General features: G+C 48.9%; 1 protein-coding gene and 1 non-coding gene across 2 annotated transcripts in view; one reads left to right on the top strand and one right to left on the bottom strand.

The window, feature by feature from the left end:
- Positions 1 to 9,972: 9,972 nt before the first annotated feature.
- Positions 9,973 to 10,106, top strand: LOC138094183 (U4 spliceosomal RNA). Its single transcript, XR_011146219.1, has one exon. It is a non-coding gene; the product is annotated as a U4 spliceosomal RNA (small nuclear RNA).
- A 4,693-nt stretch (positions 10,107 to 14,799) lies between these two features.
- ATOH8 (atonal bHLH transcription factor 8) overlaps positions 14,800 to 20,950 on the bottom strand; it is a 40,669-nt gene continuing 34,518 nt past the window's right edge. Inside the window, exon 3 of the mRNA XM_068984741.1 lies at positions 14,800 to 15,547. Coding sequence (XP_068840842.1) covers positions 15,542 to 15,547 — 6 coding nt within the window. The 3' untranslated portion in view covers positions 14,800 to 15,541. The remainder of the gene's footprint in view (positions 15,548 to 20,950) is intronic.

The following is a 20,950-nucleotide window of genomic DNA, read 5'->3' as shown; positions in this document are numbered from 1 at the left end:
CAGGTGGGTTCTTTACTGTCTAAGCCACCAGGGAACTCAGCCATAAAAAAAAAAAAAAAAGAGCAAAGTAATGCCATTTGCAGCAATGTGGACAGACCCAGAGAGTACCATACTCAGTGAATTAAGTCAGAAACAGAAAGACAAATACTATATCATATCACATATATGTGGAATCTAAACTATGGTACAAGTGAACCTATCTACAAAACAAAAACAAACTCACAAACACAGAGATCAGATTTGTGGTTGCAAGGGGGAGAGGGGGAGGGAGAAAGAGGGACTGGGAGTTTGGGGTTGGTAGATGCTTATTATTACATTTAGAATGGATAAACAACAAGGTCCTACCGTATAGCACAGGGAACTATATCAAAGTCTCTTGAGATAAACCACATGGAAAAGAATATTTAAAAAAGAACATCTATAAGTGTACAACTGAGTCAATTTGCAGTACAGCAGAGACTGGGACATTATAAATCAATAAAAAAATTTCTTTATTGTACTTCAATAACAAAAAATAAAATAAATTTAAAATGCAATATATATATGTGTGTGTGTAATATATATATATATGCACACACACATAGGACACACACACAACCATAAAAAAAAGGATGAAATTTTGCCATTTGCAGCAACACAGATGGATTTAGAAGGCATTTTGCTAAGTGGAACAAGTCAGACACAGAAAGACATAAATACTTTGTGATATTGCTTATATGAAGAAACTAAAAAATACGACAAACTAATGAATATAACAAAAAAGAAGCAGACTCACAGATGCAGAGAACAAATTAGTGGTTACCAGTGGGGAAAAGAAGAGGGGAAGGGCAATATAGGGGTAGGGTTATTATGGGATTATATGAAATCATGTGTGTGAGACTTTTGAAAATTGTAAAACACTATAGAATTCAAACAATCTTTCATTCAATTAAAATTTTTCAGGAAAAAAAAGACAGAAGTTCCTAAGTATAGCATATATCTAAGGGAGGGGTGGGAATTAGGCTTCACCGTAATGAAACGAATGTGAAAGAATTTGTGAACACATGTAAAACTGCCACAGGACACATCCAAAAAGTTCACATATTCCTCTTCTGCTCACCCCCTGTTGGCTAGAACTCAGTCGCATGACCGCACACAGTCAAGGGGAGCTGGGATGTATCGTTTTTGTTGTAGTGGACACCCAACCAAAAATGGGTGGTCTGTTACTATGGGAGGGAAATGGTACACGAGCAAAGTTTCTGCAACTGAGTGACTTCACTTTCACTTGTCACTTTCATCCATTGGAGAAGGAAATGGCAACCCACTCCAGTGTTCTTGCCTGGAGAATCCCCGGGACGGGGGGAGCCTGGTGGGCTGCCGTCTATGGGGTCACACAGAGTCGGACGCGACTGAAGTGACTTAGCAGCAGCAGCAGCCGGAGAAGCAAATGCGCAGATATGCTGGTGGGGGTAAAAAAAAAAAAGAACGCTGTGGAATATAATTTACATTCTTGGAAAAAGGAAAACATGTTTCTTATCATTGGCATCCTTGAAAACGCTCATGACAGACGGATGAGTGAAAAACACAGGTCGAATAACAGCATGAATTCATTCAAGACAGTTGATAGACACAGATCTTAATGGGCACAGAGACTGAGAGGTGATTGAAAGGACATTTGCCAGCCCAGTCATTGTGGTTATCTCCACGTGATTGAATTACTGGCAGTCACTTCATACATTTCTGTCGTTTTTCTATATCATTTACTGTTTTTCCCCAAACAGAAAAAAAACATACACAGTATTTCTTCCTATCCTTTCTAATCAACCCACTTCCCCAAGCTGGTCTAGAAAGAATGTTGGTGAGAAATTCCTGGGTGTCCTGCAATGAGACTTGCTGGGTAATTTATCAGATCAGAGGCAAGCCAAGCACAGGGCAGCAGGAGGGCAGGGCCAGAGGTCTGGTTAGACAGTGAGGATGGGCCAACCGTCATAGTACCAGGGCTGGAAATCGCAGCTGAGCAGGGGGTGGGGGCATGTCATTAGAACAGAAGTCAGAACAGAGAGTCAGTTCAAAAGTGGGAACAACCAAGGTGTGGTGCCCAAGGGGATGTGCCAGGGTGTGGGCAAAGCCTCTAAGTGTCCATGCTGAGGACAGTGCTCGCAGTTCCAATGAGTCCAAGGGAACAGGAGGAAAAGAGATTTCAGAAAGTGGTGCTTGATATCAGTGATGGTTTGAAAACCCATGCAAGTTGTAAAGACCCCAGGAACCTCATTCAGGGCATTTTTGGAGAGGTACAGCCAACCAGACTGCAGCCATGACGGAACCAGGAGGCCACGGGGGAGCATGTTACTGCCCCAGCAAGAGCGCCTTTGCAGGGCTGATGCTGACGGCACTGGACAAGGATGGGCAAGCGGGTTTAATCTGCCTGCAAGCTCTGATCTATGACTAGTCCCTCCCTGGACTCTTGCGTTGAGAAAGGTTCTAAGGCTGAGTCTGGGCTTGGGAGGAACCACTGAAGCAATGATTAGTGATGTCTCCCAAGGCCCAGGGCAGAGTGCTGTAAACCAAGTGCCATGATTTCAACAGCTTCTTCTTCCCCGCTAGGGAGTCACTACCACCCCGTTTCCCTTCACTTGCCTGTCTCCCATAGTAGGGAAAAATCATTCATAATCCCACCCTTTTCACTTTGGCTGATTCACTGCTAGAGTTTCTATATACAGAGAGCCTTTTTATGTAGCTGTCATCAAAAGTACATCCTAATTGTAAATGTTTTTTCCACTTGGCATTACAACACAAGGATTTTTCTATGATCCTTTTTTAATATCTTTCTAAAAACTAACACAAGTACATTGTAGAAGAGACAAAGAAAATCAACAAGGAAAAAAAAACGTTAAAACATCTTTAATTCCAAACTGCACAGGGGAACTCTGCTGTGTGTCAGGGAGTGGCAAACCAGGAGGATGGTCACTCTAGAACAATTGCTCCAACACTTCCCTAAGTATCAGAATTGTATGGGATTTTCTTTTAAGAAATGAGGGTTCCTTCTGCAAACTCATTAGAAAAGGTAAATCTTCCCCACTCAACAACAACAGAAAAAACAACAGCAAAGGTTATAAACAAGAAAATTCACAAGTAAATAATTAAGAAGGATGTTCTTCTCTAATCAGTCAGGAAAATGAAAATTAAAACAATGAGGTGATTTTCACCTCCCCCAGAATACTGGCATGAAGTCAAGTGTAAGAGCATACAGCGCAGGCGGGGCAATGGGCTTAAACTACTATAGCCTCTTGGGAGAGTAATCTAGAATTGTTTATGAAAATTAAAAATACTCTGTGTGCACACTTGTCAAAACAACCCTAGTTCCAGGATCTTCTCTATAAAAGTTTTTTAAAAAAACCAAAACACAGAACATGAAGACATGCGTACAAGGACATCTAATGAAATACCCACTCATTTATTCGATGAACATTTGTTGACTAACTACTATGTGCCAGGCACTAGGAATACAGTGACTAAAACAAAAATACATTCCTGATTCTGTGGCGTTTACCTTTCAGAGGGAGGAGATAATAAAAAACAAAGGAAACCAAAACCCCCCAGATACACTTAAAAGATGTAGCATGGAGCAAAACAGAACAGGGAAGAAAGATGGAGAAAATGCCAGGGGAAGTAGAGTGTGTGGGGGGTTGGGGAAGGGTTCTATTTCACTTTGAAATAGAACAATCAGGGAAGGTCTCACTGAGAAGGTGGCATCTGATCAAAGAACTGAAGAAGGGGAGGAAACAAGTCATGGGGATATTTAGGAGTGGAGCATTCCAGGTAAGGAAACAGCTGATGCCAAGGCCAAGGGACAAACAGGGTCCGTTGTGTCCAAGAAGCAGTGACGTCAGGGAGGTAAAGGGGCAGACGGGCCTGTTGGAGGTCACTGCAAGGACCTGGCTTCACTCTGAGTGTGATCTTGCCATCTCGGGGATGCAGACAAGCATTAGGAAGTCAACAACGTACAAAGGTCATGCAGTCTTGAAGGCGGGAGGCAGGGAGATAGCAGGAACTGAGGACCAGACCCCAGGGCATCCCAACCAGCAAAGGAGGCTAAGGAGGAGTAGCCAGAGGCAACCCAGGGAGACTGGGCTGTGTTTCACGGGGAGGACGGACGGGCTGTGTCCAGTGTGCTGGCTGACAGACCAAGTCTGATGAGAACTCAGGAGCAACATCCTGAAGGAGATGAGCTGGCCCAACCCTGGCAGAGGACTTCTGTCATGGAGGGTGGGCACTTGTACAAGCCCCGCGGGCAGGGAAGTGGAAAGAACCACGAGAGCAAGGAGAACCCGGAGGACAGCAGCTGATGAGCCCGACAAGCCGTTGCATGGGGCAGCTGGCTGTCTCCGGAGAACAATGGAGGGCCCTGTGTCCTTGAGCTCCAAGGAGGCCGCCTCTCACCCAGGGCTGGGCGGCCGGGAGGAAAGCGGATCCCTGTGTTAATTAAGTCCCATCAACAGCAAGTCAGAGCTTGCCAAGCTGCCGGGTGGGGCCTGATCTCAGTCCTGCCTCTGAGGAAACTTCCAGGACGCTGGAACTGGTGTTGGCTCCTCGGAAAAGTGCTAAGGCCGGGAGGAGGAAATGAGTCCCCGACGAGGGCCGGGCCAGAGGAAGGCCACAGCCCTGTGAGGAGCCAGGTGGTGAGGGTGGGGAGGGGGAACGGGGATTGCTGGGGAGAGGCCAGCGGAGGTCTGTCCTGAGTGAGAAAAGCAGATGCTATGAAATGCCTCTTCCTTCCTGCTGTGGGTGATGCCCGGAGGGACAGGGCAGGCTAAAAATGGTGAATTTCAAATAGAAATGAAACAGATTTTCAGCTCACCCTGGGGCTGAGTGACATTTTCCGGACAGAGAATTATCTAGCTGGAAGAGGCCTACAGTCATCGTGTCCATGAACCACGTATTTTACAAATGGAGGAACTGAGGCTCAGAGTGGGAGGTGTTTGCCATGGGTCAAGCAGCCAGTGAGCAGCAGGGCTGAGAGCCAGCCTCAGGACCCCTGGCACCTGTACGAGCCGAGGGGGAGCCTGGGAAATGGTGCTGCCTCCTGAATCCATGGACTGAAGAAACCAGGCTGGGGAGGCGGAAGCAGGAGACACCGGAAGCCAGTGGGCTCTGACAGGAGAGAGCGGCCTGGCTCCCGGCAGAGTGGGCTCCTGATCGTGGGGAGGAGCCTCGAGGTCTGAGAGGGTGAGTCTCAGTGGGCCCAGGACCTGGAGGAAGCGGCACACAGGCCCCGGAGGAACGGAAAGCCCGCACCTTGGCCTGTGCATGTGACCACTTCACTTAAACCCTCTGAACCGAACTCAGAACCTCAGTTTACTCCTGGAGTTCCCTTCCCTGTGGGTTCCATCCGGCTCCCACTCATTATTCATTTCCTGCTAAGAATTCTCACCATGTTAAGACTGCCTCCCTGACCTGCATCTCTGCGGGGCTCTGCCAGACATCCTGGGCTGGAGTGGAATGGACAGGGCCCCTGGGGCTCACCCCTTGGCTCCTCACCAGGGCAAAGAGACCCCAAGAGCCCTCCCAACCCAGGCTGTACATTGAGGCCTCAGGGCCTAGGACTGTCCTGCAATGTGGTGACAGACTGACCTATTCTCTGTCCTGCAATGTGGTGACAGACTGACCTATTCTCTGCCCTCCAGCCCACAGTCGAGCCAGCAAGATGGTTGGAGAGACAAGCCACAGAGCCACGAGGAGCTTGTCTCTCCAACCATCTTGCTGACAAGGAGGTGTCCCAACAGGCCCAAGGCAAGGCATGTGGAATCTGGATAAAGGTGAAAGGACCTTTCGCTGAGGGGCAGGTCAAGAGTCAGGGGAGGTGACCTCTCCTCGGATCAGAAGGACAGCCACTCATTTATTTGTAATTTCTCTAAAGATGCTCTGTTGGTGTTTGATTAACGACCCTGGAAGCTATCGGCTCCTTCCAGTTATTCCCTGGTTCAAAAGAATCCCTCAGGAGGAGAAATAACGCTTTTCTAGCAAGAAGAAGGCAAGGTCTCAGGCTCCATGTGGTGGGAAAGCCCTTGTGGGCTGTAATCTGAGCCTTGAACTCAGGCATGCAGGCAGTTTGGGGCCCAGGTTGGAAATGGGCTACGAGCAACCTTGGAGGTCACAGAGCCACTGTCTACTTGTACTCAAGATGGGTCACTCAGGGAGCTGAGGGTCTGGCCAAGCTTGACCCCAGGCCTCTGGGTTCCCAGAGGGCCATGTTCTCCCTCAGTCATAGGGCACCTGGTTCTGGGTGGTTCCTCACTTGCTTTTCCCACATCCCTGTGCTTGGGAGAGGAGAGCGCAGGAGAAAGCCCACTGGAAAGGGCGGTTGAGCCCAGCGGGTCTGCCTGTGGGAAGTGCTGATGGAAGGGGCAGTGGTTCGGAACAGTCCATTCAAGCTCCCTGAGGAGCGGGACAGGGTGCACCTATGAGGCTGCCAACAGGGGGCTGGGGCCTCTCAGGCAACTGCTCCCCTCAAGCTTGGCTCCGATCCAGTCCTGCCATCAAAGCCAAGGGAGGCCGCCCTGACAGATGTCACCAGCACGGAGCTGTCAGTCATCCCAGCAGGTCCCCACAGCACCCCCTCCACCGTCCTGTGAGGGCTGGAGAACAAGGCTCTCCAGTGTGTACCCTGCTGAGCCCTGACGGCTGAGCCTCCTCTCCTAAGTCCTCTCATGGCTGCAGCCTCTGCTTTCAGTTTGGAGACTCAGCTGGTCAGAGACCCTCTGGCAGTGCCTGGGGCAACCACATGCATAAACAAATTCTAGCTCATCCAAAAGCCAAACATTCTAGTGGCCCTGATCCCAGCAGCCCCCAGATTGCGTTCCAGGGACCCAGTGGTGTCCAGTGAGCTGCGTGTGTGAGTGGTCAGTCGTGTCAGTGCTTTGTGAACCCGTGGGCAGTAGCCCGCCAGGCTCCTCTGTTCATGGGATTTCCCAGGCAAGAATACTGGAGTGGGTTGCCATTTCCTTTTCCAGGGGATCTTCCCTATCCAAGGATTGAACCTGCATCTCCCGTGTCTCCTGCATGGCAGGCAGATTCTTTACCTCTGAGCCACTGGGGGCAGAGCAGGGGGAAGCTCGTCCCGTGAGAGGGGAATGAAATAAAGAATAAATGCACTCTATCAGCAGATGAACGGAGAAACAAATACATGTACAGTGGAACATTATACAGCCATAAATAGGAACATGCTCAAAATGGATAGATCTGTTTTTAAATATTTATTTTTATTTATTTGACTGCACCAGGTCTTAGATGTAACATGTAGGATCTTTGATCTTCATTGTGGCATGCAGGATCTAATTCCTTAATCAGGGATCAAACCCGGGTCCCCTGCATTGGGAGCGAGCGCAGTCTCAGCCATTGGACTACTAGGGAAGTCCCAATATGGACAGACTTTGAAAAATTATGTTTATTGAAATAGGCCCAACCATAAAGGACAAATATTGTATTCCACTTAAATGAGGTACCTGGAATAGGCAAATTTATAGAGATAGAAAGTAGGATAGAAGTTACGAGGGGTGGGGGTTAGAGGAGGTGGGAAGAGGGAAGTTATTATTTTATGGGTACAGAGTTTTCCTTAGGGATGATGAAAAAATCTGCAATACAGTTAGTGGTTACAGTTTCACAACATCATATCTTATTTAGGGCACTTCAAATGATTTAAATGATAAATATTATGTTATACACATTTTATGGCAATTTTTTTTTTAATGTAGTGCTCAAACAAGTTTGGGAGACATTGAGTTCTCAAATTTAAATGCAGGCGCCAAAAAAGAAAAAAAAACAAATAAATGGAAGGGTAATATAGGGGTTGGAGATTAAACTTTTAAATTAAAAACCTTTTAAACTTAAATTATTATTTATTTTTAAATAAAAATTAAATTGAATTATTTTTTTAACGGGTTCTTATGGGATTATATGAAATCATGTATGTAAAATTTGTGAAAATTGTAATGTGCTATAGAATTTAAAGAATATTTCATTTGATAAAAATAAACTTAAGACTCCCTGGTGGCTCAGTGGTAAAGAATTCACCTGCCAACAGAGACATGTGTTTGATCCCTGGTCCAGGAAGATCCCACATGCCACAGAGCAACTAAGCCAATGGGCCACAGCTACCAAGCCTGGGAGCTGCAACTACTGAGCGCACACGCTGAAACTACTGAAGCCTGCATGCCCTAGAATCCGTGCTCCCAACAAGAGAAGCCACCACAATGAGACGCCCACGCACAACTGAAGAATAGCCCCCACTCACTGCAAAAGCCTGCACAGCACCAAAGACTCAGTAGAGCCCAAAAAAAAAAAAAAAATTTTTTTTTAATGGGACCTCACAGGACTTTTCAGAGCCTTTATGATGGCAAAATATTAGCTACAGTTCCCAGTGGAGAGGATCACTGAACTCTTTGTTCTTAAAAATCCTAGTCCTGTTCATCTTGGGGCTGACCCACATTACAGCATTTGACTTCCTTGGCTGCCTCTCACACCTGGAAGAGGCACTAAAATTTTTGTTAAACCCCTTACCCTGATTTTTATTTAGAAAATAAAGGTCAACATAGCTATCCCAAAGTGTACCAAACTTTCTTCTATTTTCTCCAAAAACGGTGATTTATTTCCTGGGACTTGGAAGGATTTTAAGTTCTTTATTTAAACTTAAAAAAAAAAAAAAAGGGTGTGAGTTGCATGCATATGTGTGCATGCAAGAGGAAAATTCTAGAAACTTCTGGTTGTGGAAATGAAATCCCAGAGGAGGAATGCATGTTGTCTGTGGACCAGATGTCTTTGAAGGTGGTTTGGGGTATAGCCTTGGCACCCAGCTAAATTCAGGGCTCCACTTGCCTCTTGGGGCAGGGGCAGGCTCTGTCCTGTCCCTTCCTCCCCACAGTGTTGCCAGTCAGCTGCCTCTGGACAAGCCTCAGTTATAGGAGAGCCTAGGCAGAGGAATGTGGCTGGTCTAGGCCCTGCATCTCTTCTCCCAGAGGCAAGACCTGGATGCCTGCTCAGCTGAGTGTGGGTGAGAGGCCCAGCCAGCTGTCGTATTTGCTTATGACCTTTCCACTGGGCATCGTATTTTATAGTCTCCTGTTTTCAGGCTGGGATTTGGTGGTGACCTGGGGTCGGGTAGGGAGATGTTAAATTGAAGAAAAGAGACTGGATTCAAGCCCCAGTTGTGGGACAACTTCAGTGAGTCACAGAGCAGAAATGTGGTGTCAGAGAGAGAAGCCAGAGGGGAAAATATTTATAACTGCTGGAAACATGATGAACCTGTCAAAAATACATGCAATCAGCTAAAGAAATTGGGGAGAAATAGGCAAGGTCTTGTTTGGTTTTCTGGGAGTGTAAACATTTTTTAAAAAATCATCAGGAGAGAGAAAAATATTAATAATTCCTCTATACTCAACTGCCTTGTGTGAGTGATGTTTTGGGGAGATCAAGGGAAAGTGCCTGTGTTCCTTAAACTGAAGCAGAGTAGAGAGAAGGGATCAGCCACAGGAAGCGATTGAGAGAGAGAGAATTAGATTGGAGAGATAGAACCATGGGTTTCCCTAGTGGCTCAGTTGGTGAAGAATCTGCCTGCAATGCAGGAGACCTGGGTTCGATCCCTGGGAAGATCCCCTGGAGAAGGACACGGCTACCCACTCCAGTATTCTTGCCTGGAGAATTCCACAGACAGAGGAGCCTGGCAGGCTACAATCCATGGGGGTCACAAAGAGTCGGACACAACGGGGCAACTAACAAAGATAACTATCAACTCTCAAGAGATAACCATGGGGATGTAAGCCCTTTGAGAATCCTCAGAGATTTGGAGCAATAATGGGCTTCCCAATATAGATGGAGCAAAGCAGTGTTCTGATTTACATATGAACAGGAAAAGATGAGCCTTAGGATGGGGGAACGTGAATACAGGCCATTGCTGTTGGGTTAAGCAGGGCCTCTCTGTCTGCGCAGGTTCTGGAGTTGAGCTTTGCGCAGTGGCAGTATCGTAGCCAATGAGGTTTATTCGAGGCGCGATTATTGCTAATTGAAAACTTTTCCCAGGTTCTGGAGTTGAGAGAATTAGACTTCCCTCTGGCGAATTAGGGGTCTTGATGGATTAGATACAGAAGAAAGTTAGATTAAAAAGGAACTGTCTCTGGGACTTCCCCAGCTGTTCAGTGGTTAAAACTGCATTTCCACTTCAGGAAGCATGAGTTCAATCCGTGGTTGGGGAACTAAGGTCCTGCATGCTGCAAGGTACGGCCAAAACAAACAAACAGAAAGGAACAGTTTCCAGAGCAGTAAACAGCAGTGTCCAGAAAGAATCGTGTTTTGGGGGCAGCCAGAAGAAAGGGCACTGAGGCATGGCTGTGAAAGAGGGGCTGTTAACACCTGGGGATGGGATTCAGCTACATCCCCAGATGACCAAACTAGGTGTCACTGAGTCTAGGGAGACACTGGAGTCACTGAAGGAGGGGATGGGACCATCTGTGACAAGTCCTATGGGCCGCTAAGGAGACTGGACTTTGCCTAGAGGTGACCGGCCCAGGGGAGGAACTTTAGCAACACACCTCCAGTTAGCAGTAGTGGAGTAAGGGTCAGCAAGGAACAGATCAGAGAGGGGAGGCCAGTCATGGAGTGGCCACATAGCCCCGTGGACATAAGCAAGGCAACCTCCTAACATATCTTCCATCATGTCATCCCAATGGTACCCCAGGAGGCTGGCCTGAGGGGTTCCCACCCATAGTTTACCCCAGAATGGCCCTAAGACTGGGATGACCAAGAAAGCACATCTCTTCAATGGATTAATAGTGACTGCCTGGAGCACTGTCTTGAACTTGGACAACTTCAGACCCCCCCACCAGACAAAGAGCCGCAGTTGATTAGTGATATCTGAAGAGGGGTGTGGGGGTGGGGCTGCATTCATTCATTCATCCACACACCTTGATAAACGTTTATTTAGCGCCTCCTGGAGACCAGGCGCAGAGCTATGAAGCTCTCCTCTTTGCAGGAGTGCGCAAAGGCTCAGCCACAGAAAGAGTAAAAAGCCTCAAACCTAGGCTCCCCTCTGCTCTGGAGCTTCTCCCTTTGAGCCTCTTTAAAAGTGCAAGTGTTAGTCGTTCAGTCGAGTCCTGCTCTTTGCTACTCCATGGACTGTAGCCCGCTAGGCTCCTCCGTCCATGGAATTTCCCAGGCAAGAATACTGGAGTGTGTTGCCATTTCCTTCTCCAGGGCCAACCTAGGGATTGAACCGGGGTCTCCTGTACTGCAGCAGATTCCTTACCATCTGAGCCACCAGGGAAGCTTCCTGAGCTTCTTTGAGTCCTTGGTAAAGACTTGCACCCTGTTCTCTTGGGTCTTAACAAATTAGCTGCTTGGTAGTTATTTGTGGGAGGAAGAAAATAAATGCGTGAATTACCATATTTTTCATATTTTATCCATTCATTCAACAAAGAAACCGATATACACATTGTACAAAGCCTTTTCAAGGATTTGGAGATGTGATTGACCTAATCTCCGCCCTCTAGGAATTCACAGGGCCATCTGGAGATTAGACACGTGCCCAAATACTTGCAAAACAAAGTTGTTATTTATTAAGCCAGGTTCCCTGGGGTCCCTGGCTTCAGGGAGGCAGACACAGCTTGTCTGGGGTCCAGGAGGCCAGAGGAGACTGTGAGAAGGTAGGATCCTGGGGGCAAAGGGCGAAGCCAGCCACTCCCGCCCCTCCCCACCTCGCTCAGGTGGGGCCCCCTCCAGCCTCCCTGTCCTCCTAGAGCCTGAAAACAGCAAGCATCCCTGCCGGTGGCAGAGAGTAAGGAGAGTGGCTACATGAATCTGCTGAAAGACACACTTGGAGACATCAGAGTCTTGCTTCCAGAGGGCTAGGTTATTTGTCACTTGGGCTGCTGGCAATAGCCACTTTGTAGCTCAGGAAGCCAAGTGCAAGGTGGGAGGCAAGTGTAACCCTTGCTCTAGCTCCCTAGTGGGCCCCCGACTGACCCTACCCCACCCAGTACAGCCCTTGTGTTGTTGTGTGTTAGCCACTCAGTTGTGTCTGACTGAGTGGACACAAAGTCACTCTTTGTGACCCCATGGAGTGTATCCTACCAGGCTTCTCTGTCCATGGGATTCTCTGAGCAAAAATATCAGAGTGGGTTGCCATTCCATTCTCCAGGGGATCTGCCTGACCCAGGGATCAAATGCAGGTCTGTCGCATTGGAGGCAGATTCTTTACTGTCTGAGCCACCAGAAAAGCCCCAGAACAGCCCCAGCTCAGCCCAGTTAGCAGTACCCAACTCTGCCCCGTATCTTGGGCACAAAGGAGCCCTGTCTGCACCTTTGCTCCCTAGGCAGTCCCTGCTCATAGCTCTGCTACCCAGTTCCCTGCCCCTGGGACCTACTAGCTCTTGCATCTCACTGACTTGTGAGGAAGGGAAGATGAGTGGGAGGGTTAATCAGGAAAAGAAATGGGACATAAAGTGGCGGGGATTTGGGGAGGTCCAGGACCACGTGGTGGGCCATGGGGATGGGAGGAAGGACGGTGTGGGGAGATGGAATCCACAGGGGCCCTGGCCATGCTATGACCCCAGAAAGTGGCCCAGGGACTTGTGGAACCCTTCCCCAGAACTTACACCTCTCTTCTGGGACCGCCTGAGGTCGGAACCAAGAAGGAACACGCAGCCTGTTGTTTTTGAAGAGCCTGATGACGCTCAGCCTTGAGCTTGGGGGGAATCTCCGACTTCCAGAGCTCTTCTTTGTGGTTTTGCCCTTTGGAGAGCAAGAAGCACGCGTGCTGCAGGAACCAATCATGAACCAGAGGTACACACGTGGACATGGTGTGTACAGACATGGCCTCCTACATGGGTACAAGCCCTCCGTGACTGAGCCACCCCCGGTGTGTGGAGCCAGGACCCAGAGCAAACAACGGAGCACGGAGGGTATGTGTGTAAATGAATCTGCAGGGGCCCTGTGACCACACTCTCAGCTGAAACAGGACAAGTGCTCTCAAGGCTCCAGGAAGGCGGCTCTTTATCACTTTTATTTTGGTGAGGGTCTTCTTGCACGGTCATTTACACAAACTGTTGAGAAGGCTGCCAATGAAATGTGAATTCATGGGAAATGGATTTTTCTTCCCTGGGGATGTACACGGTGGATATCTGGGCATACATGTGCGTTCAAGAAGGAGTGTGTGTGTCTGTGTGTGTGTGTGTGTGTGTCTGTGTGTGTGTGTGTGCAAAGGAATCAAAGCTGCTATGTTGGGAGAGAAGCTAGAAAAGAAAAACGTGGAACTTCTTGTCACTCATATGTGTGTATACATTCTTGCAGTCATCTGATGGTGTCACAATTATTTGCTTGTCTATTTGTACACACACACACACACACACACACACTTTTAGCACAGCCTGTATTCCACATCAGCGATTCTAAATCACTTTTTTTGTCAGTGATCTAACCCCACTTAATCCAGTAACTCTCAACCTTGCCTGCACGTTGGAATCACTTGGGGAGCTTTTAAAAGTCCCAAGTGCCCAGACCAATATAGCAGAATTTCTGAAGATGGAACTTTGGCATTAACACTTCATGTCAATATTTAATAACCTCCTTAGGTGATTCTAACCTCTTTTGAGGGCTGAAGACTTCTCTGCATAGAAAGTTCTTCTTCCATTTCTCTGCTCAGAAAACTCCTTTTCATCCTTCAAGACCTCTGCCCCTCCTCTGCCCACCCTGACATTCCTTCCAGAATGCTTTTCTTATTACGCCTCCCCCACCCCCACGAGGGCTGCCCTGGTGACTCAGTTGGTAAAGAATCCAATCCACCTGCAATGCAGGAGACCACCTGCAGCACAGGAGACCAGAGTTCGATCCCTGAGTTGGGAAGTTCCCGGGAGAAGGAAATGGCAACCCACTCCAGTATTCTTGCCTGGAGAGAGGAGCAAGAGAGAGAGGAGCAGTTTCATGGAGAGAGGAGCCTGGTGAGCTAGAGCCCATGGGGTCACAAGAACTGGACACATCTGAGCGACTAAACCACAACCCAACCACCCCTGCTGGGCTGTTACTGTCCCACTCAAGGCCCACTGCAGTGCATGGATGGGACAAAGCCACGCCAAGACCTTGGGCAGGAACTGGCTTACGGGGCTGGAAAGGTGTTAAGAGCCCAGGCTTTGGGGTGGGCCACCGTGTGAGACCTGGCTTTGTCACTGACCTGCCCTGTCTCCTTCTGTATTCAGGTTCCTTGTCTGTACAACAGGATAAAGAATTCAGTCTCCACCTTATAAACTCACGGTATGGAGTAAATGAGGTACAAGCAGAGAAAGCTCCTCACGTGTTCCTGACCTGGCCTCCTGGTCACTGGTCTAGGCCAAGGCCATGACGAAAGCCCCGCCCCACCCCGTTACACATACGCACACACACACACACTCATTCACACACTGTTTATTTCTGAAGGACTCTCAACCTCTCTCCTCCCTCTGACTGACTGGCCAAAGTCCTGGTCACCCACAGAGTCCATCAACACAAGCAAGTGTTTTCTTTACACATTGGGGCTTTTACTTCAATTTGAAGCAGATGGTTGAGCACAGATGTGAACAGCTTTGGCCTTGTGAGCACAAGGAAAGAACAGGCCTTGGCTTTGAACATGCCTTCCTCCCCACATTACTGGCCCATTCCCCTGGTCCCTTTCTCCCCTCTGCCCCCTGCACAGCCGTCACGGACCACTGGGCTCCAGGCAGGGCACCATCTTGTGTGTCCTGTCAGGAGGGTGGGCCCCTGGCAAGAAGTGCTGGCCTGGCCAGCTGGGGGCAGGTCACCTCGAGGCAGGTCCCGGGGGTGGGGTACGGGTGCTGCTCCCCTACACACTCACTTCTCATGATGCTGAGGACCCAAGAAGGAGGCTGGACCCAGGGAACATGGAAAATCAAGGTCAGAGGCCTGGGCAGCCAGTGGGAGGGAGAGAGGGCCGGGATCTCAGATCCCACTCCCCACAGGCACCCCCAGCCTCCCTCTCACAACCCCTAGAAGGTTTATCTTGGGTCCAGCCAGCTCAGGGCCCAGTGGAGAAAGACAGTTCCAGGTCAAGTCTGAAGTCACCGAACGTCCACCTCTTCCATGAGTTCCTAGTGGAAATGTTGATTCGTCTTTGGCCTGAGATGGGACCCGGGCAACATGAGGAGCAAAGGTCACAGAGCCACAGTGTGGCTTTTCACCGTGGGGTCCTCTCACCCCGTTTGTTCAGTGTCCCTGTTGAATCTTTGGCAATGAATTTCTGCAGCCAGAAGGACGGGGGGCCTCAGGCCCAGGCAAGGCGAAGGCTTTGCTCTCCCCACCCCAGCAGGCAGAGAGCAAAGTGCAAAGTCACCGTAGAGTGGCTGGGGGTGGGGGTGTGGGAGAGGGTGAGAGGGAGGCAGGCTAGCTCTTGTCCTGAGAGGCGGTGGTCTGAGCATCCGGTGGCATCTTAGAGAGGAAGACGAGGCTGGACTTGGCAAGCTCACCTTCTCCTCAAGCTTGACTTGGAAAGAGGGCCCACAGCAGCATCCTCGGGCGAGCCCATGGCTAGTCACTCCTGAAAGAAACAGCCAGTGGGAGGCAAGGGATAAATTAGGACAGGATTAACATATACGCTACCATATATAAAATAGATAATCAACAAGGACCTACTGTAGAGCAGAGGGAACTCGACTCAATACTCTGCAATAAGCTATATGGAAAACGAGTCTGAAAAAGAATAGGTATATGTGTACGTATAACTAATCACTTTGCCGCACACCTGGAACTAAACAAGAGGCAGTCTCCTGCACTGCAGGCAGATTCTTCACCAGCTGAGCCACCAGGGAAGCCCCCGAATCAAACACACTCTAATACAAAAAAAAAACAACTAAGAAACAAACAAAAAATAAAATAAAATAGCCAAGCTAAAAGGATATATTGTATGGTGCGGGAAATATAGCCAATATTTTATAATAACTTTAAATAGAATAAAATCTATAAAAATTTTGATTCACTATATTATACAACTGAAAATAATATAGTATTTTAAATAAACTATACCTCAACAAACAAAAAGAAACAACCAACAGGGACGTCCTGGTGGTCCAGTGGCTGAGACTTCTTGCTCCCAATGCAAGGGGCCCAGGTTCCATCCCTGATCAGGGAGCTGGATCCCACATGCCACAACTAAAGGTCCCATGGGCTGCAACCGAGACCTGGCACAGCCAAATAAACAAATTTTTTTAAAAAAAAAAAGAAACAACCAATGGTCAGAAGTACCCCCCAACACACACTGGTCCTAACTCCAGAAGGCCAGCCTGCACCAGGTGCCTCACTGGTAGCATCTGCTTTTACTTACCCTCACGGCTGCCCCAGGAAGGACCCGTATGGCTCAGGCAGGGACTGCATCTTGAAGGGTTCAGTAAGGGATGGAGCCAACATTTGGACCCAGGACTGGCTGCCACGAGAGCCCACAGTGTCCCCTTACTCCCCACCCCACCCCCACTGCATTTCAGAGCCACTGCTGATTGAGTTGGGCTTCCCAGGTGGCGCTAGTGGTAAAGAACCCGCCTGCCAATGCAGGAGACACAGGAGACATAGGTTTGATCCCTGGGTCGGGAAGATCCCCTGGAGGAGGGCATGGCAACCCACTCCAGTATTCTTGCCTAGAGAATTCCTTGGACAGAGGAGCTTGGTGGGCTACAGTCCATGGGGTCACAGAGCGTAGGACAAGATTGAATCGACTTAGCACACATGCTGATTTAGTTGGTTTGGGGGATGGGAGGGGGTGTAGCAGGTAGAAGAAGCCCAGGGACCCCTGGTCCTAATACCCAGGTGTGACCTACAATCCCCAGGTCACACCTCCAAGGAATGTTAGAGTCAGCCCTGCCCCTGCCCACAGGAATGGCACCCTCACCTCCTTCTCCCCACATCCTTCAGACAAGATACTACACCAGCAGCCAAGAGGCCGACTCTAGGTGCAGCCCATCCCCCCGCCATCTAGGCCTCAGTGTTCTTATCTATAAAATGATAGTGTCTTCATCTGGTGGAAATAAAATAGCAATGAATTCTGACCTTGAAATTCTAATGCAGAAAACAGATGAGCATGGTTCCGGTCTATTTGAATCAGGAGAGGATGCGGGACACAGAGAGAAGGGGACCCAGAGTCTACAGTATTCTTTCCAATGTGGAGCCTGGTGAAGTCTCTGAGAACTCAGGTGCTTTGGGGCAAATTGGAAAACCCTTAGGTTAGACCATCTTTTAGTCCCTTGCAGTCCTGACCTTCAGAAGCTTCACTCTGGCCACTGAACTTGGTGTTGCTCATGAAAAAACTGACCAAAGGGAGGGATTTGCTATAGAAAGGGATAGGAGATGGGGAGAGGTCATAGGGACTGCCAGGGCTTTAGCTTTGGAGGGAGATCAGAGCTGGTGGGGAGGCTCTCGGGGGCTCCAAGTCCACCTAAGAACACTCAGGAGAACAACCATCCCTTAACTGGGCACGCAAACCCCTAGCAAAGCAGTGCCAAATACCTCTCTCTTGCTTCTTGCAACAACCCTGAACAAACAGCTAAGCACTTATTTTTGGAACAGAACAGCTGTCAGGCACCTCCGACGTGCCAGGGAACCTTCTCACATCCCCCATCTCAGAGGTAAGTGCTACCTACGAGTTGGCAGCACCAGCATTTGAACCCTGATCGGTGCTGTTTATCCTAACACACGAAGGCAACTCCTGCTAAAAGGGAGGCTTGGGGAGCCGGGCTGGAGCCAAACCACGAGGCTGGAGGGGCTGCTAACCACAGGCTCCGGTAAGCCTCAGGCCTGGGCGGCTGATGGGCAGGCGGCCAAGGCAGAGGCTGGGGCAAGGCTGGAAGTGGGGTCCAGGGAGGGCGAGGGAGCCCCGCCAGGAGGAGGGAGTGTCCTCCGGCTAATAGAGGCTAAGACAGGGGTAAAAGGAAAAGTGAGAGGAGGGAGCATCTTGATGTGGTGAGTTCGGGCTCACATTCTCCGAGCCCATGGTGCGTGCTGGCCCCAGCAGGAATCTGCTTTTTGTTACCGAGTCTGAAGAGGAGGATTAAGAAGCGGAAAGGAAACCCGTGGGGATGGCACTGGGTCTGTGGTCCACAGGGTGATTTACAGCCGCGTCATCCCGGCGCTGGCTGCCTGGGCGGGCCGGCCAAGGACTGGCCCCAAGTTCCTCCCTTGCTCAGTCCGCCTGCGGTCAGAGAAGGCGCGCGAGGCTGGGGCAGCTGGAGCCGGCCCACTGGCTGCTCTGTCAAGGCGCGGCCGCCCAGCTGGGCTCTGTCCCAAGCCATCGCTGGGGCTCTCAGACTCCACGGAAGCCATGGCTACCACCAGCCCAAGGCCTGACCTTCAGTTCTCAACCCCACCCTTTCCCTCGCGTCTATACTGGACCTGCCTTCCACCACCCACCTGGGACCAGGAATCCCACACATAACATCATCCATCCAAGGAAGTCTTATGTCAACTGGGGCATGGCGGGAGGAACAACGGGAAGTCTTAGGTGCCAGGACCTTTTCTGCAATAACCAGCTGTGTGACCTTGGGAAGCTGACGCTCGCTCTCTATGATTTAATTCCTTCACCTGTATGGCAAGTACAAGTCCATGCACGTGGATAAGCACTCCCCAAAGGGTTGTTCTGCAGAGTATGAGCCAGGTGAGGCATATCCCATGAGATTTAGAAACATCACAGACCTTGGTCCCACCTTGGAAAGTCACTGTATGGGCTTCCCTGGTGTCTCAGCTGATAAAGAGTCTGCCTGCAATGCAGGAGACCCAGGTTCGATCACTGGGTCAGGAATATCCCCTGGAGAAAGTCACAGTATATATAGACATATTAAAAGCTCTGAAAAATCCTGCAGTCAAGAAATGTGTTTGGTTTTATTTACCCAGCATTTTCTTTTGATTGTGTGATTGTGACTAGATTGCGAGGAGAAGAAACTCATTCCAATCTTTCCATTATTCAAGGCTACCCAAGGGGCTTCCCTGTGGTTCAGTTGTAAAGAATCTGCCCACCAATGCAGGAGATCAATGAGTTTGATCCTTGGGCTGGGAAGATCCCCTGGAGGAGGAAATGGCAAGCCACTCCAGTATTCTTGCCTGGGAAATTCCATGGACAGAGAAGTCTGATGGGCTAAAGTCCATTGGGTCCCAAAGAGTCTGACATGACTTAGCAGCTAAACAACAATGAAAGGGCATCTCAAGGAGCCTGGAAGAAAGTCTCAGGAAAGCTTGCAAACCTCAAGGGGCAATCTATGGCCCTTCCCTCCAGGTGCCTGCCAACCACATCACTTGGCCACATCCAGGCCCTGCTTCTTTACTGCTTGTCTCCCCATTGACCCAGTCTCTCAACATCCCCACCCTAAACGCCCAGTGAAGGCAGGCAATTGGTCCAGCCTCAGTCAGATTTCTTACCATGGACCCATCAGCTGTGGCTGAAAGATAGGAGACAAACCTACCTATGCCATCCTTTCAGAAGAGGCAAGGTGTGTGTATAGGTGTGTATACACATGCACACACGCAAGAATAATTGCAAATACAGAGGAGAGGGTTGCGCTTACTCTCCACTGTGACGACCACACCACAGACTCCTTCTCCCGTAACCGCTGGCCACATCCTGCTCCAGGTGAGAAACACAGCTTGCACCCCATCCAGCTCTGGACTTTTTGTGGGTGGTTGTTTCCACTGCAGCCAAGGCTCTGGGTGTGGCTGGGCAAGGGTTTCATGGTCCTGAGGAGCCTCCTACATGGTCCCTCAACAAAGAAGATGCCCTTTAAATACAGGTTCTGCCTCTCATTAGCGTTGTTGTTCAGTTGCTCAGCCACATTTGACTCTTTGCAACTCTATGGTCTGCAGTACGCCAGGCTTCCCTGTCCTTCACTGTCTCCTGGAGTTTGTTCAGACTCATGTCCATTGAGTCGATGATGCCATCCAACTATCTCATTCTTTGTCACTCCTTCTCTTGCCCTCAATCTTGCCCAGCATCAAGGTCTTTTCCAATGAGCTGGCTCTTCACATCAGGTGGCCAAAGTATTGGAGCTTCAGCATCAGTCCTTTCAATGAATATTCAGAGTTTATGTCCTTTAGGATTGACTGGTTTGACCTCCTGGCTGTCCAAGGGACTCTCAAGAGTCTTCTCCAACACTATACAGTTCAAAAGCATCAAAAAGTCTTACTATCGTAAACTTTAAAAATGACTAGACAAGATCCTTCCCAGGTCCCTTTCAGCAGGTCTGATGTGTGGAGTCCGATCGAGGTGATTTGGTCAGTGTGACAAAGTGGCTGCATTTATCACATTCAGGAATCATCTTTTTTTTTTTTTGCCACACCTCACAGCTTGTAGGATCTTAGTTCCCCAAGCAAGGATAGAACCTGCAACCTCAGAGGTGAAAGCACAGAGTCCTAACCACTGGTCTGCCAGGGAAGTTCCAGAAATCAGCTGTTGATTGTTCACTCATTTGTGGTCAGAACATCAGCTCCACAAGGCCAGGGATGTGGCCTGTTTTGTTGGCTGTTGTAGCCTCAGGGCCTAAAACAGTCTGGACACACAGTAGCATCTCAATAAATATTTGCTATCTGTTGACCACGTGAATAAATATTTCCAGTCACTGCCGTTTTATTTAATGTAGCGATTATGTGCCACAGATAGGTTTCCTATTTCAAATGTGTCATTGGACATTTTGGCTAACTGCGCCTGTAACTGTTGTGAATTCGGGAACCGTATTGCATCTTTCTGCTTTTGTTCACTTCCAGTTTTTAAATTTCTAATTATACCTCCTCAGCTTACTAAGTTTGTGTCTGGCTTTAAGTGGATTGGTTTCCTCAGAGTAATTTTATCACTGTAGGGGCATTTTTAAAACTTATTATTTCTGCCTGTAAGTTGTTTTACCTTTCAAGCACATTTTCAGTCACTTTACTTACTTAACCATGTTTCACTGTTTTCAAATTATACATTTTTTCT

This window comes from Capricornis sumatraensis, chromosome 1 (genome assembly GCF_032405125.1).
Source record: "Capricornis sumatraensis isolate serow.1 chromosome 1, serow.2, whole genome shotgun sequence".
In the NCBI taxonomy this organism is placed as follows: Eukaryota; Metazoa; Chordata; class Mammalia; order Artiodactyla; family Bovidae; genus Capricornis; species Capricornis sumatraensis.
Note: the sequence above shows the minus strand (reverse complement) of the source record. Positions and strands in the feature narration are given on the sequence as shown.